Raw genomic sequence first — 23,937 nt, 5'->3', positions numbered from 1 at the left:
TTTCTGAATAAGGATAAGACTGGACCTTGCTGGGGGGAGGTGGAGTAGTGATAAATTGGGGAAAAGTTAATTATAACTGTATTAAGCAGGAGAGCTGGGGAGAGTAGATTGCGAATGCCTGTTATTACGTAAGTCCACATCTGATTGTGGGAGTTGATTTTTTTTTAAAAAAAACAGCTGGTCAGAATTGAGGATCAACATTTTCCTGTGAGGAAGAAAGACAAGGATGGCAAAGTCTGGGAACCTTGGATGATGAGAGAGGTTGCAAACTTGGTCAAAAGAAGAAGGAAGCATATGTAGGGTTTAGGTAGCTGAAATCAGACAAGGCCCTTGAATATAAAACAAGCAGGAAAGAACTTAAACAGGGCATAGGATGGCTAAAAGGGGCTATGAAATATCTTTGAATAGGATTAAGGGAAATACCAAAATATTTTATACATAAGTTAAAAACATGAGGGTAACGAGGGAGAGGGTTGGACCACTCAAGGTCAAAGGAAGGACTTTATACTTTAGTCAGAGGAAGTGGGCAAAGTGTTAAATGAGTACTTTGCATCAGTATTCACCAAATTGAAGGGTGTGGAAGATAGTGAGATCAGGGAACGGGTATGCTGATATTCTAGGGCATATTGATATGAAGAAGGGGGCTGTTGGGCTTCTTGAAGACTATTAAGATGAATAAGTCCCCAGGGCTTTGTGGTATCTATCCCAGGTTATTAAGAAAGGAGATTGCTGGGGTCTTGACAGAGACCTTTGTATCCTCTTTAGCCACAAGCAAGGTCTTATAGGACTGGAGAATAGCCTATGTTGTTGTTTTGTTTAAGAAGGGCAATAGGGACAAACCAGGAAATTATAGGCCGGTGAGCCTTGCATCAGTGGTAGGGAAATTATTGGAGGAGATTGTTGGGGACAGAATCTACAAACATCTGGAAAAGCATAGACTTATTAGAGATAGTCAGCATAGCTTTGTGTGGGGGAGATCATGTCTTACAAATTTAATTGAATTTTTTGAGGAGATTATGAAGATGATTGAGGGTAGGGCTTTAAATTGGCATCACGCTCAGCACAGACATCATGGGCCTAAGGGTCTGTTTTTGTGCTGTATTGTATGAATTTGTACAATCTAGTTTTGGATCTAATTTGCCTTTGACCAAGTATCAATTTGTCCCTTAATACAATTGAAATATTTTTAAAATTCAAATAATTTAGATAAATAGTGGTAACAAGAAAAGGTGCTTTGTGATTCATATTTGCCTTGGAGGTGTTTGCCAGTGAGTCTAATGATGAGTGATTGCAGTTTATCAGCATTACAAAGTTCTGCTCTTTCGTGCTGAAGGTTATATTAGGTCTCAAAGTTTAATGGGTCTCTTGGGTGGCAGGCGTTTTGCCTTGTCTAATTTACTATTTTCTTAAGTCTTAAATTCTCAGGAGTTATCCTTCACAATGTGGTGTAACTTATTTTCCATTTTATAGATGCATTGTTCAGTTTGAACAAAATATTCCCTTGCTGCTGAACAAATAATGCCAGATGCTTAATGAATCATAAGGGGTTGGTTATGAATTGATGTGATTAGTATTTGTTTTTAAATATTTACTATTTATCCTTTTAGCTGAGAGTTTAATGCCCTCTTAACGTGGTTTGTTTAAAGTGATCTCCTATTTCACAGGACAAGGAGGGTAATCATTTAGCCCATTAGGTCTATTGCCAGCTCCCAGAGCAATCCTATCAATCCCATTATCTTTCTTAATTCCCCAGCAAACTATTCTCTTTCACATGGCCATCAAGTTCACCCTTATTCTCTTAGTATCTCTCACAGTAATGGTAATTTATAGTAGCCAATTTAAGTACCAACCAGCACATCTTGGGATGTGGAGGAAACTGGAGCACCTGGGGAAAACCCACAGGGTCACTACTGGAGGTCAAGATCAAACCCAGTTGCTGGAGCTGTGAGGCAGCAGCTCCACCTGCTGAGCCAATGTGTCAACCAAACACTGATCCCCTCTAGTGAATTAAATGGAATCCTGTTCTTGCATTCAAAAATATATACTTGTATTTACAATGCTTTCCTCAATTATGAGAAGCTCAGTTGTCCTAAATAGTAGGTGAAACTGTTTTACAGAAAATCTAAGAGTTATTGATGTACTGGTTTGTTTTAATTGCATGTTTGCGCATGTGAATTTCTGACATTGCATTTGTAGAAATTTATCTTTCTCCCATGTGACTCAGGTAAGCAAATGTTATCAGAAGTTAATTTGTGAACATGCATGCACACACACACAGTGGTTGGTTTTAAATAAGAGTTTATTTCCTTGTTAATGCTGACCCCTTTTTGAAGGTGTTGAGTCATCCATAGATTGTGTTTCCAGAACTTTTTTTTAGGTTTTCGTCCAAAATTCTTACTATTGAATTTTCCTAGTTAGCATGGCTTAGGTTTTCACTGTCATGGCTAGTTGAGCATTCAAGCAATTTTCTGACTTGTTTCTGAGAAGCTTCTTTATTAATAAAGGAAAGAAAAACTGTGGTGGAAAAAAATCGAAAGTGAGGCAAAAGGAAAAGGGAGCCATAGTGAGAATCTTGTTTCTGTTTCCAATGTTGACTGAAAACCAAGTGCTTTTAGGATGGTTAGGGTGATTAAATTTGAAAGAGCTTTTGAATCTAATCATAATTTTCAAGTTGGGGTTGGGAGGGGAGAGAATATTTTGTTTGTTTAATTCTCCATCCCATTCCCATTCTGACCTCTGCTCCTACACTTTCAAAATGAAAGTTTGGTACCAGCATCTAATTTTCTGATTGGGCAGTTTGTATGTTTCTGACCCAAAATTGAGTTCACTGGTTTTGGATCATAGCTAGTGGCCCCTTGTTTTCTGTTGTTTCCATTTGTTCATCCTCTGTTTCTTTAAATAGTCCACTACCATCTTTTCACTGCTTTGTGCCATCATACCTTTTTGTCTTTTAACCTCTCTCCTCACAAACATGACAAGTCCTGTGAATGGCTCAGTGAAGGCCAGAAGGATGACAAAGTCTGAGTTTTGTCCTCAGGCTAAGCCTCAACTTAGGCTGAGTTTTGTCCTTCCTGTTTCTGATATTTTTGAGACAGAGACGCCTAAGTATGGGGGTCAGAGCCAGAAAAGAGTTTGGTTAAAAGTATCCCATCAAAAACCTGTTCACCAATGCACAGTTTGAGCTTGGCCAAGATGTGATGTAGACATGGAGCAAAGAGCTCCATTCCAGACATGAAGTGAGATGGGAAAACACTCCAATAGTTAGAGTTGTACCTTGCACGAAGAAAGGTCACACGTGAGAGGTCAATCTTTCCAGCCTCAGGATTTTCCTGCAGGAGTTCCTTAGGGAAATGTCCTAGATCTATCTAGCTTCAGTTGCTTCTTTACTGACCATCTTTCATGACAAGGTCAGGGGTAAGAATGTCAGCTCACGATGCACAATATTCAGCTCCAATTGCAATGTCTCAGCAATTGATGCAGTCCATGCCTGCGTGCAGCTCAACACAGACAAGATTCAGACATGTGCAGAGGTGACATTTGTTGGAAATGGTCATTACCTGATTCAAGGTTAGCTGCCTATCCTTGAGATTCAAAGACATTCCCATTTACAAAGTCTCATTCCGAAAACCACCATTGAGAAACTTAACTAGACAAGCCACACCAATACCATGGCTACCAGAGTAGGTCAGAGGTTGGGTAGATGGTGTACGACTTGCCTCTCAACACCACAAAACCTTCCCAGCATCTACAAGGCACAAATCAGGAATGTAATTAAACTATTCTCCACTTGTCTGGATGAGTACAGCACACAGGATGAAAGGAGCCTATTTGAATGGTACCGCATCCAGTACCTTAAACAAGCTTTCCCTCCAAGGTGTAGTGCATACAATCTATCAAATACCTGCAATTATTTGCCCTGGCTACTCTCTCAGAATGTCCAAGCCCTGAAACTTCTACCAGCAAGAAGGACAATGGGCAACAGATGCATAAAACACTGCCACCTGCAGATTGCCCTTCAAGTAACGTGCCATCCTGACTTGGAAATATGAGCAGGTCCTCCATATTGGTATTCCCTACTCAACACCTTCAGTCGAAGGGGAGCAGCAGTTCAAGAAAGGGATCACCACCATCTTCTTGAGGGCAATATATGTTGGTCTTGTAGCAAAGTCAAAATCTTTTTGAAGAAATAAATAACATAGAAACAGCAAAGAGCAAGGATTGATGCTGCTTGACAATGTTTCAATTTTTGTCGAGCAATGTTTAAAATACAGTTGTGGACCACGTGGTAATGGCATACTTCCTAGTTGGCTGACATGACTGTGGCCATCAGGCAGGGTGCATTTTGTGACGGTAGGTATCATTGCATTGTTTTGCAGGTTATACTGAAATGGTGGAGCCGAGTTTTCAATGGAGTATAAATGTCTTTATTGAAAAGAATTATCTTGCAAGGTGATGGTGCAAATTCATTCTCAGCATGAAAAGCATTTAAATATGAAAATATTCAATACATTTTAAGTTTACACAAATGAATTACATTCCTGCAGTAAGAACAGCATATAAGGTTAGTGACAAAAGTATGGGGATTGGATGATAATACTGACAAGTTGTCCGACAGGGGACCGACTGTCGTTCCAATTCTGGTTTCCAAGGCTTTAATGTTGGTGGTAATATTGGTATGCCATTTGCCTGTTTTTAAAAAAAAAGGATTTTTTTCAGATCTATTATGCACGTCTTAATAGGAATGTTAGGAAAACAAAGATGATGCAGTTATTACTGTAAGATCCACAAAGTTAAAATTATACTTTAGATCAAGGATATTCAATAAAGGTTTGTCAATAATAATGCCACAATTGAACTGGATTCAATTATGGGCAGTCCCCAGTTTGCAATAGGGTTCTGTTTCTGAGAACTATTCATAACTTGAGTTGTTTGGAAGTTGGAAATGAACAAAAGCGGTGTTTGGGAGAGGATCACAGAAACTGCTGTGATGGAATAGTGAGCAGGTGCAGGAAGAGTGGCCATCAGTCGGCCTCACCAACTCGGTGACCGAGCGAGTCTGCTCAGTGCTCCCATCTCTGCTCAGCTCAACCCAGTCCCTGTTTGTTGCAGCTTGGGCGAGGATGGGGAGAGAAGGCACACAAAAATGCCCTGTTTCCACCCGGCAGGAGATGCTTGCAGCCTTGCAGCAGCCGACAAATCCATCCCCATCTATCCCACCAATCTCCCAAACACATGTTTGTATGTACGGGGTGTCCGTAACTTGGTATGGGATATTGGCTTTCATAAGTCATGGGATCCAGTTTAAGAGCCGCAAGGTAATGATGCAGCTCTACAATACTCTGGTTAGACCACAGTTGGAGTACTATGTCCAGTTCTGGTCGCCTCATTATAGGAAGGATGTGGAAGCATTGGAAAGGGCGCAGAGGAGATTTACCAGGATGCTGCCTGGATTGGAGAGTATGAATTATGAAGAGAGACTAAGGGAGCTAGGGCTTTACTCTTTGGAGAGGAGGAGGATGAGAGGAGACTTGATAGAGGTATACAAAATATTAAGAGGAACAGATAGAGTAGACAGCCCAGCGCCTCTTTCCCAGGGCACCAATGCTCAATACAAGAGGGTAAAGTAATGGGTGGGAAGTTCAAGGGAGACGTCAGAGGGAGGCTTTTCACCCAGATAGTGGTTGGTGCATGGAATGCGCTGCCTGGGATAGTGGAGGAGGCAGATACGTTGGTCAAGTTCAAGTGATTGTTAGATAAGCATATGGAGGAGTTTAAAATATGGGGATATGTGGGAGGAAGGGATTAGATAGACTTAGGCATGGTTTAAAGGTCGGCACAACATGGTGGGCTGAAGGGCCTGTATTGTGCTGAATTTTTCTATGGTTACTATGGTTTCTTCTATGGATTTGAATTTGAACTGGTAGGCAGTGTAAGACGAACATTCATTTTATATTATTTGCTGCAATGAAACACAAAGAACTAAACAATATAGATAATGACAATGATTCTACATTCTGACTAAACTGCAAACTACAATATACATGTAAACAAACTTAGATTTTCTTGTTGTTCATATTGCTTAACATTATATTTTCATACAAAAGAGTAGATCAACCATATTTTAACAGGAGCATGATAATGGTTTCTGCTTGAACTGTTGTATCATCACAGTGCTGCAATATTGGTGATGATTTTATTCTGATTGTGGGTTTAGAAGTGGGAATCCAGAATATTGAAATACAGTAACAGCAATATATGGGCAAGTCAGAATTGTATCTGTCCTGGAACAAAGCCAGGTAGGTTGACAGATTCGCAGACAAACAGATGGACCATTTCACCCCATCCTACTGAATCTCCCTTTCTAATTGTATGTTTGCATATTCTCCCTGTGACCCAAGTGGATTTCTGCTGACTACTTCAGTTTCATCCCATATATGAAAGATGTGCTGGGAGGTTAAGTGGCTAAGTAAATTAGTTTATTGAAAGCAATTGGCAAAAGAGTCAAAGGGGTTAATGAGTAAGTGAGAGCGAAGTTGCAAGGGAATGGGGAAAACAAATAAAGGAATGAGACTGATAGGATTGCTTTGCAGGATGCTATCAAAAACCTTAAGTATTTCCTGTATTGTCATAAATTAGAGATGCTTCCATTGAAATGCATAAAATTCTTTTTGGACTTAATATGGTGGATGGAGATTTGATCCGTTTCCCTGGCTGGGGTACAGAACCAGAAGTTTACAGCAAAGGTTAGCCAGTCAGGTCTGAGATGAGCAGAAATTTCTTTATCCAGAGGTTGGTATGCAAATTTTTGGAATTCATTATCTGAGAAGGTTAAGTCACGAAGAATATTCAGGATAGATTGATTTTTTAAAAAATGTATTAAGGGAATAAAGGGGCATGGAGTTAGGGCAGGAAAGTGGTGCTAATGTAAAAGATCAACCATGATCTTGTGGAATGGTGGAGCAAGAACAAGAGGCTGAATGGCTGACACAAGGCATAGGAGTAGGCCTTACTCATTCTGCCCCTCAAGCCTCCCATTTTACCTTATTATGCTCCATCTCCCAACTTCTTGCCCATTCATTTAATTATTTACTCCTGTTCCTTAAAATTCTCAATCCATGCTTCTCTCTCATTCTCTTCCAGCTCAACACTAATTATCTTGATCTGGGTTCCTGCATAGCCCCAAATTTAACTTTATGCTGGCAACAGCTGCCATAGCCACAGGCTCTGTAATTCCCACCTAGCTGTCTCTGCCTCCTTCATATACTTGCTTCTTTATCCAAAGTGGTTGTTATTTTCTGTAAATCTAACTTCCATCTCTCATGTAATAAGGCAGGTTAACAAATATTCACTTATAAAACCATAAATCTGTCATGCAAATCACCTACTGCAATTGGTCAGAAAAGATTGGAGCATTCATCACAATTTTGTCAAGTTACTTGAAAAAATATTAAAGAAACTACCTTCAAAATGTTAAACAATAGACAGATGTTTTGTAATTTAAGCCAAAAACTTGTGGTAAGAAACCTCAAACTGTTCTGCACTATATTTAATTCTCATTTTGTAACTCCAGGTTGATGGCCTGCAGATTACAGCTTTTCCAGTGCTCATCCAGATAGTTTAAATGAGGTAAGTTTTCTACCTCCATCAGAGAGTTCCAGACTCCCACCACTTAAGTGAATTTTTTTTTTCTCTCAATATTCTAATCCCTCCATAGATTAACTTAAATCTATGCCACGTGGTTACTGGCCCCTTTGCTCCGTGAAATAAGTCCTCCCTCTTTACCCTGTCTAGGCGTCTTAAAAATTGTTTATAACTCTAATTCTCTTCAATCTCCTTTGTTCCAAAGTAAACAACACCCTAGGCAGTATCTCTTTAATTATTATTCTTTAGCCTTAAACACTTCCCCTACACACTCTACTGTTATCGCATCTTTCTTGTGGTCTGAGAGCCAGAACTCAATTCAGGACTTGAGCTGCAGCCTGTTCTTTAAAACAGTTCTAATATAAACTTCCAACTTTTATACTTAATGCTTCGGCCTGTAGAAGGGGTCTCCTGTATGCCGCCTTGGTCACCTGATCTACCTGAAATTTAAAAAAAAACTGCAGATGCTGGAAATCTGAAATAAAAGCATAAAATACTCAAACACTCAGCAGGTCAGGCAGCATCTGTGGAAAGAGATACAGAATTAACTTTTCCATTCAAAAGCCCTTTGTCAGAATTGGGAAGGAGAGAAAACAAGTTGATATTAAACTGGTGGGGGGAGTGGATAGGATAAAGGCGCTATCTTTGATATAGTAGGGCCAGGGTTGCCCTGGAAGTAAACTATAAATGAGGTCATTTGTTCAATGCATTAATGGGGCAGTTAGGGAGGAAGAGCACAGTCCTTTGATCATAACAGCAAAGAAAAGCGAGAGAGAACACAGATGGGGGAATGTAAGAGTAGTGAAGTGCAAGCTGCAGGTCAGGCTCTGCTATTGTAAAGATATCACAGGTGGATGGCCTGGCCCATTCTGATACAGACATACCTATCATCTCCCACCTACTGCCTTCAAGGATTTGTGGACATCCACACTTCAAAATCCCGTTCTTTCACACTTAAAATAATACCATTCATTGTATATTCCCTTTCCTCGTTTGCCCTCAAATGCATTAACCCACATGTCTTTGGACTGATTGGACCTGCCAATTTACCTACTTTTAAAAGTGTTAGACTCCTTAATATTTCCTCTCCATTTAAGTTGAACCTTTTCAAATACTTCATATTTCTTCCTTTAATGTTGATGTCTATATAATTCTCCACTTCCATCAAGCTGGGCAAAGTCCCTGAACTTTACACCTAATACCCCCACATTCAAGCTGTCATTGTGGTCTAAAATAAGTGTGATTCTTTCTAATCATTTTTCCCTTCACTTATACAATGTTTTTAGGTTTTCCTTAAATTCATTTGTCAGTTTTTTTTAATACAATTTATTTTCTTGCTAAGGTACTTTTTAAATTTCACCTCTGCACCAATTATACTTCAAACTTTATGCTTTGAGCTCTTTGTATCTGTCATAAGCTTCTGCGTTTGGCTTTATCCTGCCCCATATATTTCTCACGTACGTGGAGACACAGAAGGGAACTTCCCCTTTGACATTGATTTACCTTCAAATAGCTGTTTCCAGTCCATTTTTACTAAAATATAACCTCAGTTAAAGTGATCATTAAAGGTCAATAATACATACTCACCTGCCATTCTCTTTGATCATGTTTAGCACATCGAATGTTCATCTCAATTCCATTCACAAGGTTGTTAAATTCCCTTCCTTTCTTTCCAGACCATTTAAATTTATTCATGGCTTCAGTGAAGGAAAGATCCTTGTACTTCTTGGGGCTTTTTATGGTAAATGGCCAAGTCCTTGATGTAAGAAAAAGGTGTACATAACCATAGACCAAAGGCAATTTTTCTTTTATTTCTCTAGCTAGATATTACGTAATTTTTGGATACATGTTTACTGCAGAGCATTAACATGTTAATGATATGGCAATCACTTATTAATTTGATATATAAAACTACTTTTAAAACATTATCTGTGAAATGATATAAATAACCCAATAAAAGATAATTGCAAATACTAGAGTTAGGTACTTGTGTTAAAGTATTTTCATCAATGCAGTTGTATATGGGTATCCTCTTTCAGCAACAAATGTAGCAACTAAAGTTGGCAGTGGAGTGGGGAGATAGGGTGCAGGGAAGAGGGGAAGTGTTATCATTGCTGCTGTCATTGCTCACATTATGCTACAAACTGTTGTTTCATTTCGCATCCAGCAGACAATTGTTTCAGATTCTTTTCCACAACTCTGATCTTTTGCCATGCCCAATTTACTTTAAGATCAAATTCACAGAATATTCTGCACAAAGTACAAAATGTAAGTATTAAATTTCATTTCTCTTTTATAATAGGATTACTTTTATCATTGAATTTATTTCCCATATGTATCTAACTGGCGTAAATAGAATCAGACAGTACAGAAACAGGCCCTATGGCCCATTGAGTCTGCACCAACCATTAGGCACCCATTTACATAAATTCTATTCTTTTTTCCCCAAAATGTTCTCCACATATTCCCATCAACTCGTCTCAGGTTGTACCATTCACCTATGCACTTGAGACAATTTACAGTGGCCAATTTACAGACCAACCTGCACACCTTTGAGATGTGGGAGGAAACCCACATTCACAGGAAGGACATGCAAACTCCACACACATGACACCTGAGATCAGGTTCAAACCCAGGTTCTATCTGAATTCTAATGTGTTTTAGTTCAAGAAAGAATCTTCTGCATGCAATGGCAAAAGCTTTCTGAAGTTCCAAATGAACTTGTCCATGAATTAGTCAAGGAAGTTATTCAGGCTAGATCTTTACCTTCTAATTATATCTGCTCTGTTTCATAAGTTGCTGCGTGTACATTTCTTCAGATTATTTCTCAAAACATTGTTTTCTATTTAAAATTAGTAATATCATTTCTATCAAAGATTATTTAATCTGTAGAGAAATATTTGCCACAATTAGCTATTAATAGTGAGATATATACTTGTACACTATTGAATAATAGAAATATTTACATGACTGGATGATAAATTGCTTTCACTCCAATAAATTTCAACTGTGGAAGTATTTCAGGAAGACTTTCACATCTGGAAAGATCTATTTTTGGGTAGTACAGCAAGTAAGACAAACACATTTCATCTCTTGTACTTAGGCCACCCTGTAAAAGAACAAGAACACTTGTTTACTTCTTTGCCATTTTATGAAAGGAATCTGTGATGTACAATCTCTTTACTGGAATTACTGCACTTCTTAAATACAGCAGAAGAGACGAGATTTAACTTGCATCACACTACATTTTCACATGAGCAATCTGTAACATAGTGCTTTTAACCATCTATGGATTCCAGAATAAAAACGTGCTCTTGTAAAAACAATTATATTATTAAATGAGAGCTAAAAATTACGATGGAATGGGTATTGAATTTAGTGACATTAGTTGAAATGTCTATTTAAAAAGTGTTACAGGTGATCTCAAAGCATGGACAAGATGGGAAAATTCAGGCTGTGTTCCTCCTGTCTAAAATGCCCTGCAGGAACTGCACATGTATGGGTATCAGATGACATTGAAGTAATTTGCAAGTTTCTATGGATACCTTGAAGCCCAGTGCTGGCAATCAACTTCACCAGTAGTAGCACTGTAGTGGTTAGCGTAATGCTGTTACAGCGCCAGCGACTCGGCTTCAATTCCCACCTCTGTTTGTTAGGAGTTTGTACATTCTCCCCGTGTCTCTGTGGGTTTCCTCCAGGTGCTCTGGTTTCCTCCCACATTCCAAAGACATATGGATTAGGAAGTTGTTGGCGTGCTATGTTGGCACCAGAAGCATGGCGACACTTGCGGGCTGCCCCCAGAACACTTTACGCAAAAGATGTATTTCACTGTGTTTCGATGTACACGTGATTAATAAAGATATGTCTTATCTCTCTACAGTGCTTGTGGACTTCCCACAGAATCCACTGGGACAGTGCAGACTTCTGATTTTGGCTCTTAGGCTTAATTAAAATCAATGAGAAGAAATGGCTGACAGTTTAAATAAGTATTTTGACTTGATTTAATTCAGTTAGATTACATCTACTTAATTAATATTAACATGGGTGCTGCCTCAGCGATCCAATGGAGACAGCACAGTAGCTCAGCTAGTGGAGCTGCTGCCTCACAGCTTCAGTGACATGGGTTCAATCCTGACCTCTGGTGCTGTTTGTGTGGAGTTTTCACACTTTCCCTGTGACCACGTGGGCTTCCTCCACATACTCTCATTTTCCCCCTAATGTGGTTTGGTAGGTTATTTGGCAACCCTAAATTGCCCCTTGTATGTGTAGGTGAGTGGTAGAATCTGGGGAAGAATTTTTAAAAAATTATTGTAAGATTAGAGAGAATGTTTCTTTGATGATTGGCATGGACTCTTGGACCGAAGGGTTTTATCCGTGCTGTATGACAGTGATAAGTTTACTTCAGTGTCTGTAAGTTTGTTTGGGTGTATTTTAGTGGGGAAGATCTGCTTCTCTGATGTCAATGCTTATGTTGGAACTTGGATGCATTCTTCAGTGGAAGTACTGATGTCCAGTTTGTGCAGGGGCTTAAGTTATCTGTGCTCAGCTACCCCTGTGCTGTACAGGTAGACTCTTCAGAGTCATTCAGCACAGAAACACATCCTTTGGTCCACCATGTCCATGCCAAAGATCAAATTGATGACCCATTTACTCTAATCCTACAATAATCCCACCTTTTTTTTAGATAAGATCTTTATTAGTCACATGTACATCAAAACCCACAGTGAAATGCATCTTTTTGCATAGAATGTTCTAGGGGCAGCCTGCAAGTGTCGGCACACTTCTGGCACCAACATAGCACGCCCACATGTGTGAGGTAACCTTAACCCCTGGAGGAAACCCACACAGACAGTGGTGGGAATAGAACCTGAGTCGCTGGTGCTAACTGCTACACTACTGTGCCTGCCCTCAACATTCTCACATTCTCCCCACATTCCCATCAACTCCCCTAGAATCTACCACTCTGCTCTACACGAAGGGCAATAAACATCTCAGCACTCGGGCTGGAAACCTGACTCAAGTTAAACCTGGCACAAGTACAGCAGTCCCATCCAAGTGAATGGGAGAAATTCCAGGTCTGATAGGTCCACATTAACAGGTAAACTGATCTCCAATATTAACGTTTGTTTTTCATGGGTAGTGCGAAGCAGCATGGAAGGTAAACAAAGGCAGGAAGTAGTAAGAAACAAGGATTTTGTTGTTTGCAGTATGTTTGTTACACTTTACAGTTAAACTTTGAACTTCTGATCTGAAAGTTCCTGTCAGATAAGTATTCAAATTGAGCAAAGCATTGAGGAAATTGCATGTAATTATACTAAATTAAAAACAGAAAATGCTGGAAAACCTCAGGTCATGCAACTTCTTTGGATAGAGAAAATGAGTGAACATTTCAGTCCTGAAAGGTTAGTGACCCGAAGTTCTCTGCATAGATGCTTTCTGACTTATTTCCAGCATTTGACTTTATTTCAAATGTCCAGTATCTGCAGCTTTTAGCAGGTCCCCTTCCCCAACCTGATTTTAGTATTGTTAATAAGCAGCTTAGAGTCAGAGTCACAAAATGTCAGTAGGAATATTGCATGTAATGTCAATTGTTAATTTCTGGGTTAAATGTTAACTTTTAATAAAATCTATTATTATCAGATTTAAAGGTCTTGAGGGATAAAGAGTAAAGGTAAGTATTTGGAATTGGGTTGTATTTCAGCCGCCATCATCTTGAATGGTTGAAGGCTCTTCATAGGTTAAATGTTCCTATGTTCCTATGGTCAAAATTTTAAAAAATACAAAAAAGGATTGGAAAAACAGATGGAGAGCCAGACAGCAGGTAGAAAGAGAGTAAAAACAAAATGAAGTTATTGAAGAATGTTATGTCGCTATTTAAAAAGGGCTGCAAGGACAAGCCAGGGAACTACAGGCTAGTGAGCCTAACATTAGTGGTGGGAAAGTTGGAGGGGGGTGCAAGGGGGGACAAAACAATCTACCAGCATTTGGAAAGGCAAGGACTGATTAGGGATAGTTGGCATTTGCATGGGAAATCATGTTTCACAAATTTGGTTGAGTTTTTTTTTGAAGAGGTGATGAGGATTGACGAGGGCAGGGCGGTGGATGTTGTCTACATGGCCTTTAGCAAGGCCTTTGATAAGGTCCCACATGGTAGGCTTGTTTGTCTGGAAGATTTGATCACATGAGATCCAGGGTGAGCTAGCCAATTGGATACAAAGTTGGCTTGGTGGTAAAGTCAGAGGTGGGTAGTGGAGGTTGTTCTTCAGATTGCAGGCCTATGACCAGTGGTGTTCTGCAGGGATCAGTGCTGGCCCACTTTTGTTTGTCATCTATATTAACAATTTGGATGACAATATAGTTGGCATGGTTAGCAAGTTTACAGGTAACACCAAAATTGGTGGTGTGGTGGACAGTGAAGAGGGTTAGCTAAGATTATAACAGGATCTGGATCAACTGGGGAAGTGGGCCAAAGAATGGCAGATGGAATTTAGTTTGGACAAGTGCAAAGTGTCAAACTTTGGCAAGTTAAACCAGGGCAGGACCTACACAGTAAATGATAGGGCCCTGGAGAGTGTTGTAGAACAGAGAGACCTAAAAGGTACAGGAACAGTTCCCTGAAAGTGGCAACACAGGGTGGTGAAGAAGGCATTTGGCATGCTTGCCTCCATCGTTCAGGATATTGACTACAGGAGTTGGGACGTCATGTCATTAGTGAGGTCACACTTGGAGCATTGTGTGCAGTTCTGGTTGCCCAGTTGTAGGAAGGATGTCACTAAGCTGGGAAGGGTGCAGAAAAGATTCATGGGGATGGGACTGAGGATAGGCTGGGACTCTTTTTCCTGGAGGGTAGGTGTAGGGGTGATCTTATAGAGGTGTATAGAATTATGAAGGGCATAGATTAGGTGAGGGGTCACAGTCTTTTTCCCAGGGTGGTAGGAGAGTCTAAAACTAGAGGGCATAGGTTTAAGATGAGACTAGAAAAAATTAAAAGGGACTAGAGGGGAAACCTTTTCACAGAGGGTGGTGGATATACAGAGCGAGCTGCCAGAAGAAGCTGTAGAGGTAGATACAATTACAGCCTTTAAAAGATATTTAGGCAGATACATGGACAGGAAAATGTTTAGAAGGATATGGACCAAATATGGGCAAGTGGGACAAGCTCAGGTAGACAATACGGTCAGCATGGATGAGTTGGGCCAAAGGCCTGTTTCCATGCTTTATAACTCTGACCCTAAGAATCATTGACTTCAAACATTAACACTTTTTTCTCCACAGATACTGTCTGACCTGAATAGTATTTCCAGCATCTGCGCAGTATTTTGCTTTATTTAAACACTCCACGTTATAAGTATTTTCATTATTCTTGTAAATATATATAAATTTGAAGTCTCAGAATGGTTGCTTGGCAGCAGTTAAGGTTTTGCCCATAGCTTAAAGGCCAGCATGCACCAGAATAGATGAATTCCAATTCTTCTGGTGAGTGTCCTATTCGTCAAGTACTCTAAGCTCTTGCCTTTCAATGGGGAGACAAGCATTGCCATTTTGATGAAGCTTCTGGGTTTTCACATGTGCAGTTTCTAGCACTTGCTGAGCAGTTTAACATAAATGAATTTCTACTGCAAAATCCACCCTAGTTCTTTCCATTTCCTATTTTGTTGAAAGTCAGGATGTGAAGGTTGGAGGAAATGGGGAAGTAAGGGTGGGAATAAGTTAGCAAAAATGTAATATTCCCCCCTGGTGTGAAAAGGAAAAAGAGTGCATTTTTATATGGCTTTTGATTAGGAAAACTTTGGAGTACATTGCATCCCTACACTACCTGTGAATAATTGGTGAAGCAATGATCAAGGTCAAAATAAAAGTTGAAACTCCTAAACATGCTTGACTCACAATATAATGAAGCTTTTGTTTATAAGGTTGCAAAAGTGATGTTATGTGAAACCACCAATGCAATCTTTGCAACAGACTTACTTAAGTCAACTTAAGTCATTGGCACTTTAAAAATACATCTCTTTATCACCAACCTGGTAATTGCACCAGTCAGAAAGGGTGACATTGAAATTTGAGTCAGAGCTTTCTGAAAGAAAAAGCTGACTTTTTAAACATCTGAATTATTGTTTAGTCTCAACTCACTCACTCACCTAATCTTCAAATACATAAAAGTAACATTATTTTCTTCTAAAACATTAGTAACTGATCATCAATTTTAAACCAAAAGACAAAATTCCTTCCCAAGGAATCAGAAGATTGCATTGTTTTAAAAATTTTCCTACCCATGTCATATTCCTGCGGGATCTGGTGTTATATTGGCATTCAGTCACCAAACTATCACCCTGCAAGACATTTTAAATGCTCATGGTTAAGAGTTATAATAGATTAAAATACATTTGATGCAATTTCATATTTCTATGAAAGATAGGTACATATTTAAAGTAAACTTTAAAGTAATGTCAAGTGACATTAAAAGTGAGTTACACTGTTTCTTAAAGACTTGTGTAAGAGAGATGGTGGATATTCATCAGATGAGGCTAATTGGAACCCCATGATTTTGAACTGTATAAACTTAAAAGGGAAATGGTGAATAGAGAAATTACAAAAGTTGTCTGAGCAGTTTGGCTAGTTCATATTGCTGTGCTTGCTAGTCAGTGTATAGAAGCTTTGACTAAAATTTAAACAATTTATCATTCCTCTGATACATTTTGGACTTCTAGATTTATTCACAGTCAATTAGATGTGTAATTGGTAATGTATCATGGAAGTACTTATTTATGTGTATTACTAGTCTTTGTTCAATAGATATTTAATATTACAGTGTTACTTGCATAAGACTGCACTCTCTGATGTAATGCCATAGTGACAGATGTGAACTGGACCCAATACCTTTCACTCTAATCACTAAACAAAACATACTTTGCATCACCCCAACCACTAATAATACCAACTCCTAAGGCAAGTCTTTTAGACAAGAAGCTCTTTGTTCAAGCATTGAAATTAATTCACATTAATTACTTCTGTGGTTCTCAATATTTAGACAATATTTCTTCCAACTTATTGTAATATGAAACAATGCCTATACAGTTGAAAGCTTAAAGAAAAAGTGCATATGTACCGGTAGAAGAACTCTTTCCTCTTTCAGGTAGCGGAATTCTTGAAAATTGAAGTCAAATTCATTATCATATGCAAGGAGAGGTTGCTCTACACTATTTCTGAAATGTCGTATTCTCAGGGCTCGTCCTGCGAGATGTGAATGGAGAAGAACAGCAAATACGTGGATCCCAGATGCCTTTTCCCGAGACAAAGCCTGTGATTTAAAAAAAACTTTCATTTAATATGTAATGCACCAACATTGAAAATGAGATTACTTGTACAGACTTCAAGATAAATTGTGGATTTTGTAGCTCTTACTCCAGCCCTTTGCTTCAGCTTTTTATCCTAGCTATCTTCCCTCTATCTTTCAATCTTGATGAAGGGTCTCGACCTGAAGTGCAGCATTGTGTTTGTTGCTCATTTAAGATACCAGATAAGGAGGAATTTCTACTCTGAGTCAGGAATTCTTAGAGAGCTGTGGAGGCAGTGTCGGTGAACATATGCAAAGCTAGAATGGACAGGTTTTTGGTCTATGCAGGAGTTGTGGGTTACGGGGAAAAGACAGGCAGTGGAGCTGAGGCAAAGATCATATCCACCATAATCTATCTAAATACAGAGTAGACGCGAGGAGCTGTTGGGTCTACTCCTGCCCCTATTTCTTATTTAGTCCAAATACATTTTTATTTTAAATATCAAAATTGCAACATTTTGAAAATTTAGTAAAATTAAAATAGTAGTTTAAAAAGGCAATAATGTTGTAGTTCTAAATTCAGCTGTAGAAACATGGGAAATAGATAGATGCACAAAAATCCCAAAACAAGTATGATATAAAATAAATAAATATGGTACTAATATAGTTTCTCAAACATCACATTTCACAAACATTACACTGGCACAATAAAAAGTAATTTCTCCCCAACTAGTTTGTTAGAAAGACAAAGGCTGCAACTCCACAACTTACCTACATATCTCTTTGCTCTCGGTTGATATAATGAGAGCAGTTACATCATACAAATATGACAAGAGGCCGTTTTGACTTGGGAACAGTTTGGAAATAAATGAAAGAACTTATGAGACAATATAAAAGCTTACTTCTTGTAGGCATTCCATGCTGCAGTGACCTTGTGAAATATAGCTTGACATATCAGGTGGTATCATATGGTAAAGACTGACCCAGACACCAGTTTCAATGATTCCAGCATCATTCTTCCTCAACACAGGTGTGTAGATCAGCTTTAAACCAGAGCTGTCCATGTATCCTGCAGAAGTAAAGAATGATTAATCAAAGACTAAACTCTGAAGATCAACTTTATCTTACTAAAAAGATTCATATACCAGAATGGAATAATTTCATTTTGTTTGTTTCAACAAAAGCCAAATCTATTTTTCCACAGATACACTTTGCTCATTAAATAACCTCATTCTTTATGTCTAAGTATGGTTCACATACAAACTGTTGTTCTACAAAGTTAATGCACTGTACTCTCGCACCATTATTCTTCTTGGTGAGTCCCTTGACGCAGAGGATGATTTCAGACGAGTTCTGAAGAGTAGAAGATGGCCCGTGTGTGAATTCTTTTAATGTGGAGTGGTCGTTGTTCACCAGCCAGCACTCAGATTTGACAGAATGAGTGGCAAGGATGGCTAATGTAATTGGATATCCTAATCTGCTGCAAAGATTTAGATGAACACAGATAGTGGACTCTGAGCATACCCAAACCCACAGACACGGACACACAATCCTATGCATACCATGTTCCTCAAATACTGTAACCCAATCTGATCCTCTCCCTCTTTCATTCTCCTGCCTCCCTCAGTCTCACCTCCCTTCCCTTTCATTCACTCCTTTCCCTCTTGGTTCTCCCACTCACCATCTACGAGCTGCTCAGGGTCTCCAACAGTGAGGCCATTAATTGACTGCAACCCACCTCACCACCATGCTGTCCAGAGCCTGGGAACTGGTACAGAACCTTCAGATCTTCTAGACAATTTCCCCAGAATCTCCAGCCACCTGCCATTGAGGGTTTTTTCTAGTAACTTCTCCTACTCTCATAAAACGCCTTCTTTCTAACACGATAATTCACCCAACATGTTCTCCTAGATGAAAGGTGATGTATAAATCTAAGCCATTCAACAATATTCCTAGAGCTCCAAGAGCAGCAGCTTTTAACACCATCTGCTTAACCAAGCGAACTATGGTTTCCAAAGGAACATTGAAAATTTACATCAAGATTTCCCATAATGGCACTTTCTGTATCTAGAATCCCTTTTAGGAGCAAAAAACACTTTATATAGCTGTAACTATTCAATGAATAGTTTCTTTATGATTCCAGTAAGGACCATAAATTTGATTGTAATCTATGTTCGATTCAATTAACATTTTTAACTATGCAATTCCATTGCCTTTCAAAGGCAGTGTCCCAATTTAAGAGGATCTATATACTGATTAGAATCTTGCCTCAGGACACTGGCAATAAATATTCAATTACAGCAATTTTTTCTGAAATTGTTAAAAGGTTAACTGTATTGAAGTAATACAAATATTATTTTACAAATGTTTTCGAGAGTAATAAAATGCACATATGCACCCCAGATGCAAAGCCATTCAAACAAGATTGCTAATACATAGCAATTTCTTTTCAAAATCTGTCAACGGCATGGAAATGCTGTACACCAAAATTAGGCCTATGTGAAAAATAACGTGACCATTTCTTTCGAAGTACTAAACATGTGTTCTTGAAATAACCTGTGAGAGCAGTGAAATTGTGTGAAATTATCCACAAGCACATTTACACTTCACTAACTGTGAGCATATCAATGCATATCATGCACACATGCATTTAGCTTGGAGTTATCTCCTGATAGAGACTGATTCCACAAATCTCTAATCTGCACTAAATAAAAGAAACACAAGTATTTTAAATTGAGGCATTTTAAGAATGTGATTAAAATGATAAAAAACAAATCTTTTTGTTTGTATATTCACTAATATCCAAGAATATGCTCCAATGGAATTTTGTAATCAGAAAAAAACTACTTACAGTTATAAAGTAAATGCATGAGCCCTGACTGTATTGTATAGTTTTAAAGGTACTGGTGGTGGATGGAGTATTTGTACTGCATAGTTGCATCAGCACAAAGTCCACACCACACATGTTCCAGCCTCATTTATATATGACACGCAAGATATTAATGCAAATCTTTCTGTTAACTAATATTTCAGAGCTTGGGACAGCATAAGGTCCTGATGATGCTTAAATCTAGACTGAATTTAATTGAATTGCTGGGAGTGCAAAGCTAACCTCAAAGCCTCTATGAGCAATGGAATCCAGCAGCATGATGGCAGCAGTCCCAGCTTGCATGGCAGATATCTGAGGTTAGGTCTGTTGGTTGGGTCTTAATGTGCTGCTACTGAAGCTGAGACGTCAGCTATTAGAGGCTGCACCACGGTTGAGCAAGTGTTGACACGTAGCTGGTTACTACCTCCATGTGATAAAAGATGGGTTCCATTCTCTGCAACACTTATGCCAGGTTGCACACCCTCAAGGTCCTTGACATTTGTGGCAGACCATCAGAACAATGCTACAGACTGCATGATCCAAACATCTCTATGCTTCCTTGCAAATCCAAAAATATTCCCTACCTTCATACTACCATCTCTTCTCAGCCTTCTAACTTTTAATCAGTGTCTCTAATATTTTATTAATGGAAGAAAGACAAGGACACTAATGGGGAGTTTATTTCATTGTCCACATGGACATCGTCAAGCAATACGGAGTCAAAAGTCTCTATTCTCACCTGGTCCAAATGCTGGTCTCCATAATTTTTAAGCTCCGCTGGCCTCCTTTTTAATAGAGAATTGAATTTAAGATTCTTGTCATCTTGTTTTATAAGGTTCTTTTTTTATAAGTTTTTTTATATAAGTTCTCATCGGGAATAATGGGGGCAGGACTGCGCAGGCGTGTGACGTCAGCAGGTAAAGCGCGGGCAGTTTAAAAAGCAAACAGTCATAACCAGCGGGCAGCGGAGTGAGTGGGAGCAGAGTGGTTAGGCTTTGGCACAAGAGGCTTCGGCTTAAAGGGGTGAGGCAGGTGAGTAGCTGGTAAGTAAAGGTAAGGTTTACCTGTTATCTGTTAGAAATATTTAAGTAGGAAAAAACTAGGTAGGGGGAAAAGAAAAGAATTAGTTCAGATGGAGGACATGGTGGTGTGCTGCAGCTGCTTGATGTGGGAGCTCGTGGACCTTGCTGCGGTCCACGATGACCACATCTGCAGTAAGTGCTTGAGGCTGGAGGAACTTCGGCTCAAAGTTGATGAGCTGGAGTTGCAGCTTCAAACACTGTGGAGCATCAGGGAGGGAGAGAGTTATGTAGATACTGTACATCAGGAGACAGTCACGCCCCTTCGAGCAGGTACTTCTGGAGTCCGGGAAGTAGATAGAAGGGTGACTGTCAGGGGAGAGAAAAGGAGAAAGAAAACGAACAGGCAGACAGTGCAGAGGACCCTGGAGGCTGTTCCCTTCAATAACAGGTTTTCCGCTTTGGAAGCTGTTGAGGTGGATGACCTGCAGGGGCCTAGGAGCAGTAGCCAGGTCTCTGGCACTGCGACCGGTCCTGCTGCTCAGAAGGGAAGGGAGGAGAAGAGGAAGGCAGTAGTGGTAGGGGACTCGATAGTCAGGGAAACAGATAGGAGGTTCTGTGGCAGTGAGCACGAATCCTGGATGGTATGTTGCCTCCCAGGTGCCAGAGTCCGGGATGTCACTGATCGGGTCCACAGGATTCCAGAGCGGGAGGGAGAACAGCCAGAAGTCATGGTTCATGTTGGTACCAATGACATAGGTAGGAAGAGGGATGAGGTCCTGAAAAGTGAGTTTAGGGAGCTAGGCAGAAGGCTGAAGGACAGGACCTCAAGGGTAGCAATCTCAGGATTGCTGCCAGTGCCACGTGATAGTGAAGGTAGGAATAGGAGGAGATGGCAAATAAATGCGTGGCTGAGAAGTTGGGGCAGGAGGGAAGGTTTTAAATTTTTGAATCATTGGGATCTCTTCAGGGGCAGGTCAGACCTGTACAGAGAGGACGGGTTACACCCGAATCCGAGGAGGGCCAATATCCTTGCAGCCAGGTTTGCTAGGGTGGTTCGGGAGGGTTTAAACTAGTTTGCAACGGGGATGGGAACCGGAGGGGTAGGTCAGAGGAAGAAGGGGATGGGGAAAAGTCAGATCTAACAGGTAGAGAGGGTTTGAGGAAGGAGAAGCAGAGTACAGGCTATAAAAGTACTAAGGCGGATGGGCTAAGGTGCATTTACTTAAATGTAAAAAGCATCAGGAATAAGGGAGATGAACTGAGAGCTTGGATAAGTACATGGGACTATGATGTTGTGGCTCTTGCAGAGACTTGGCTGTCACCAAGGCAGGAATGGATACTGAATATTCCTGGATTTCAGTGTTTTAAAAGGGATAGGGAGGGGGGGAGAAGAGGAGGAGGGGTGGCGTTACTGGTCAGGGATACTATTACAGCTGCAGAAAGGGTGGATAATGTAGCAGGATCCTCTCTAGAGTCAATATGGGTGGAAGTTAGGAACAAGAAAGGAGCAGTTACTCTACTGGGAATATTCTATAGGCCCCCCGGTAGCAGTAGGGATACTGAGGAGCAGATTGGGAGGCAGATTTTGGAAAGATGCAAAAATAACAGGGTTATTATAGTGGGAGACTTCAACTTCCAAATATTGATTGGCACCTGCTTAGTGCCAAAGGTTTAGACGGGGTGGAGTTTGTTAAGTGTGTCCAGGACAGATTCCTGTCACAGTATGTTGACAGGCCGACTAGAGGAAATGCCATATTAAATCTAGTTTCAGGTAATGAACCGGGTCAGGTGACAGATCTATCGATGGGTGAGCATTTGGGGGACAGCAACCACTGCTCCATAACCTTTAGAATTGTCATGGACAGGGATAGGAGCAAAGAGGACGGGAAGATATTTAATTGGGGAAAGGTGAATTATGAGGATATAAGGCGAGAACTTGCGAGTGTAAATTGGGATGACATTTTTGAAGGGAAATGTACTATAGAGATGTGGTCGATGTTCAGGGATCTCTTGCAGGAGGTTAGGGATAAATTTGTCTCGGTGAGGCAGAGAAGGAATGGCAGGGTGAAGGAACCATGGGTGACAAGAGAGGTGGAAAAACTAGTTAGGAAGAAGGCAGCATACATAAGGTGTAAGCAGCAAGGATCAGACAGGGCTCGTGAGGAATATAGTGGCAAGGAGGGAACTTAAAAAGGGGCTGAGGAGAGCGAGAAGAGGACATGAAAAGGCTTTGGCAAGTAGGGTTAAGGAGAATCCCAAGGCTTTTTACTCGTACGTGAAGAGCAGAAGGATGGCTAGAGTAAAGGTAGGTCTGATTAAAGACAAAGGTGGGAAGATGTGCCTGGAAGCTGTGGAAGTGGGTGAGGTTCTCAATGAATACTTCTCTTCAGTATTCACCAAGGAGAGGGGTCTTGATGATGCTGAGGACAGTGTTGGTAAGGGTAATGTTCTAGAGTATGTAGATATCAAGAGAGAGGATGTGTTGGAGCTGTTAGAAAATACTAGGACAGATAATACCCCGGGGCCTGACGGAATATTCCCCAGGCTGCTTCGTGAGGTGAGGGAGGAGATTGCTGAACCTTTGGCTAGGATCTTGGATTCCTCGTTGTCCACGGGGATGGTACCAGAGGATTAGAGGGTGGCGAATGTTGTCCCCTTTTTCAAAAAAGGTAGTAGGGATAGCCCAGGGAATTACAGACCAGTGATCCTTACATCTGTGGTGGGGAAGCTGCTAGAAAGGATTCTAAGAGATAGAATCTATGATCATTTAGAGAATCATGGACTGATTAGGGACAGCCAGCATGGATTTGTGAAGGGAAGATCTTGCCTCACTAGCCTGATAGTGTTCTTTGAGGAAGTGACCAGGAAGATTGATGAGGGTAGTGCAGTAGATGTGGTCTACATGAACTTCAGTAAGGTGTTTGACAAGGTTCCACATGATAGGCTTCTTCAGAAGGTCAGAGGCCAAGGGATCCAGGGAGGCCTGGCCGTGTGGATTCAGAATTGGCTTGCCTGTAGAAAGCAGAGGGTTGTGGTGGAGGGAGTGCATTCAGATTGGAGGGCTGAGACTAGTGGTGTCCCACAGGGATCGGTTCTGGGACCTCTACTTTTTGTGATATTTATTAATGACT

At 40.2% G+C, this 23,937-nt stretch overlaps 1 protein-coding gene across 1 annotated transcript in view; it reads right to left on the bottom strand.

The window, feature by feature from the left end:
* Positions 1-4,398: 4,398 nt before the first annotated feature.
* moxd1 (monooxygenase, DBH-like 1) overlaps positions 4,399-23,937 on the bottom strand; it is a 53,886-nt gene continuing 34,347 nt past the window's right edge. Inside the window, exons 7-12 of the mRNA XM_052024793.1 lie at positions 17,818-17,984; positions 16,748-16,939; positions 15,912-15,971; positions 10,608-10,750; positions 9,229-9,397; positions 4,399-4,686 (exon numbers count right to left, since the gene is read on the bottom strand). Of these exons, the coding sequence (XP_051880753.1) occupies positions 4,531-4,686; positions 9,229-9,397; positions 10,608-10,750; positions 15,912-15,971; positions 16,748-16,939; positions 17,818-17,984 (887 nt within the window). The 3' untranslated portion in view covers positions 4,399-4,530. The remainder of the gene's footprint in view (positions 4,687-9,228; positions 9,398-10,607; positions 10,751-15,911; positions 15,972-16,747; positions 16,940-17,817; positions 17,985-23,937) is intronic.

Source organism: Pristis pectinata, chromosome 10 (assembly GCF_009764475.1).
Source record: "Pristis pectinata isolate sPriPec2 chromosome 10, sPriPec2.1.pri, whole genome shotgun sequence".
NCBI lineage: Eukaryota > Metazoa > Chordata > Chondrichthyes > Rhinopristiformes > Pristidae > Pristis > Pristis pectinata.
The sequence above is the reverse complement of the archived record's forward strand: the minus strand, read 5'-3'. Positions and strand labels throughout refer to the sequence as shown.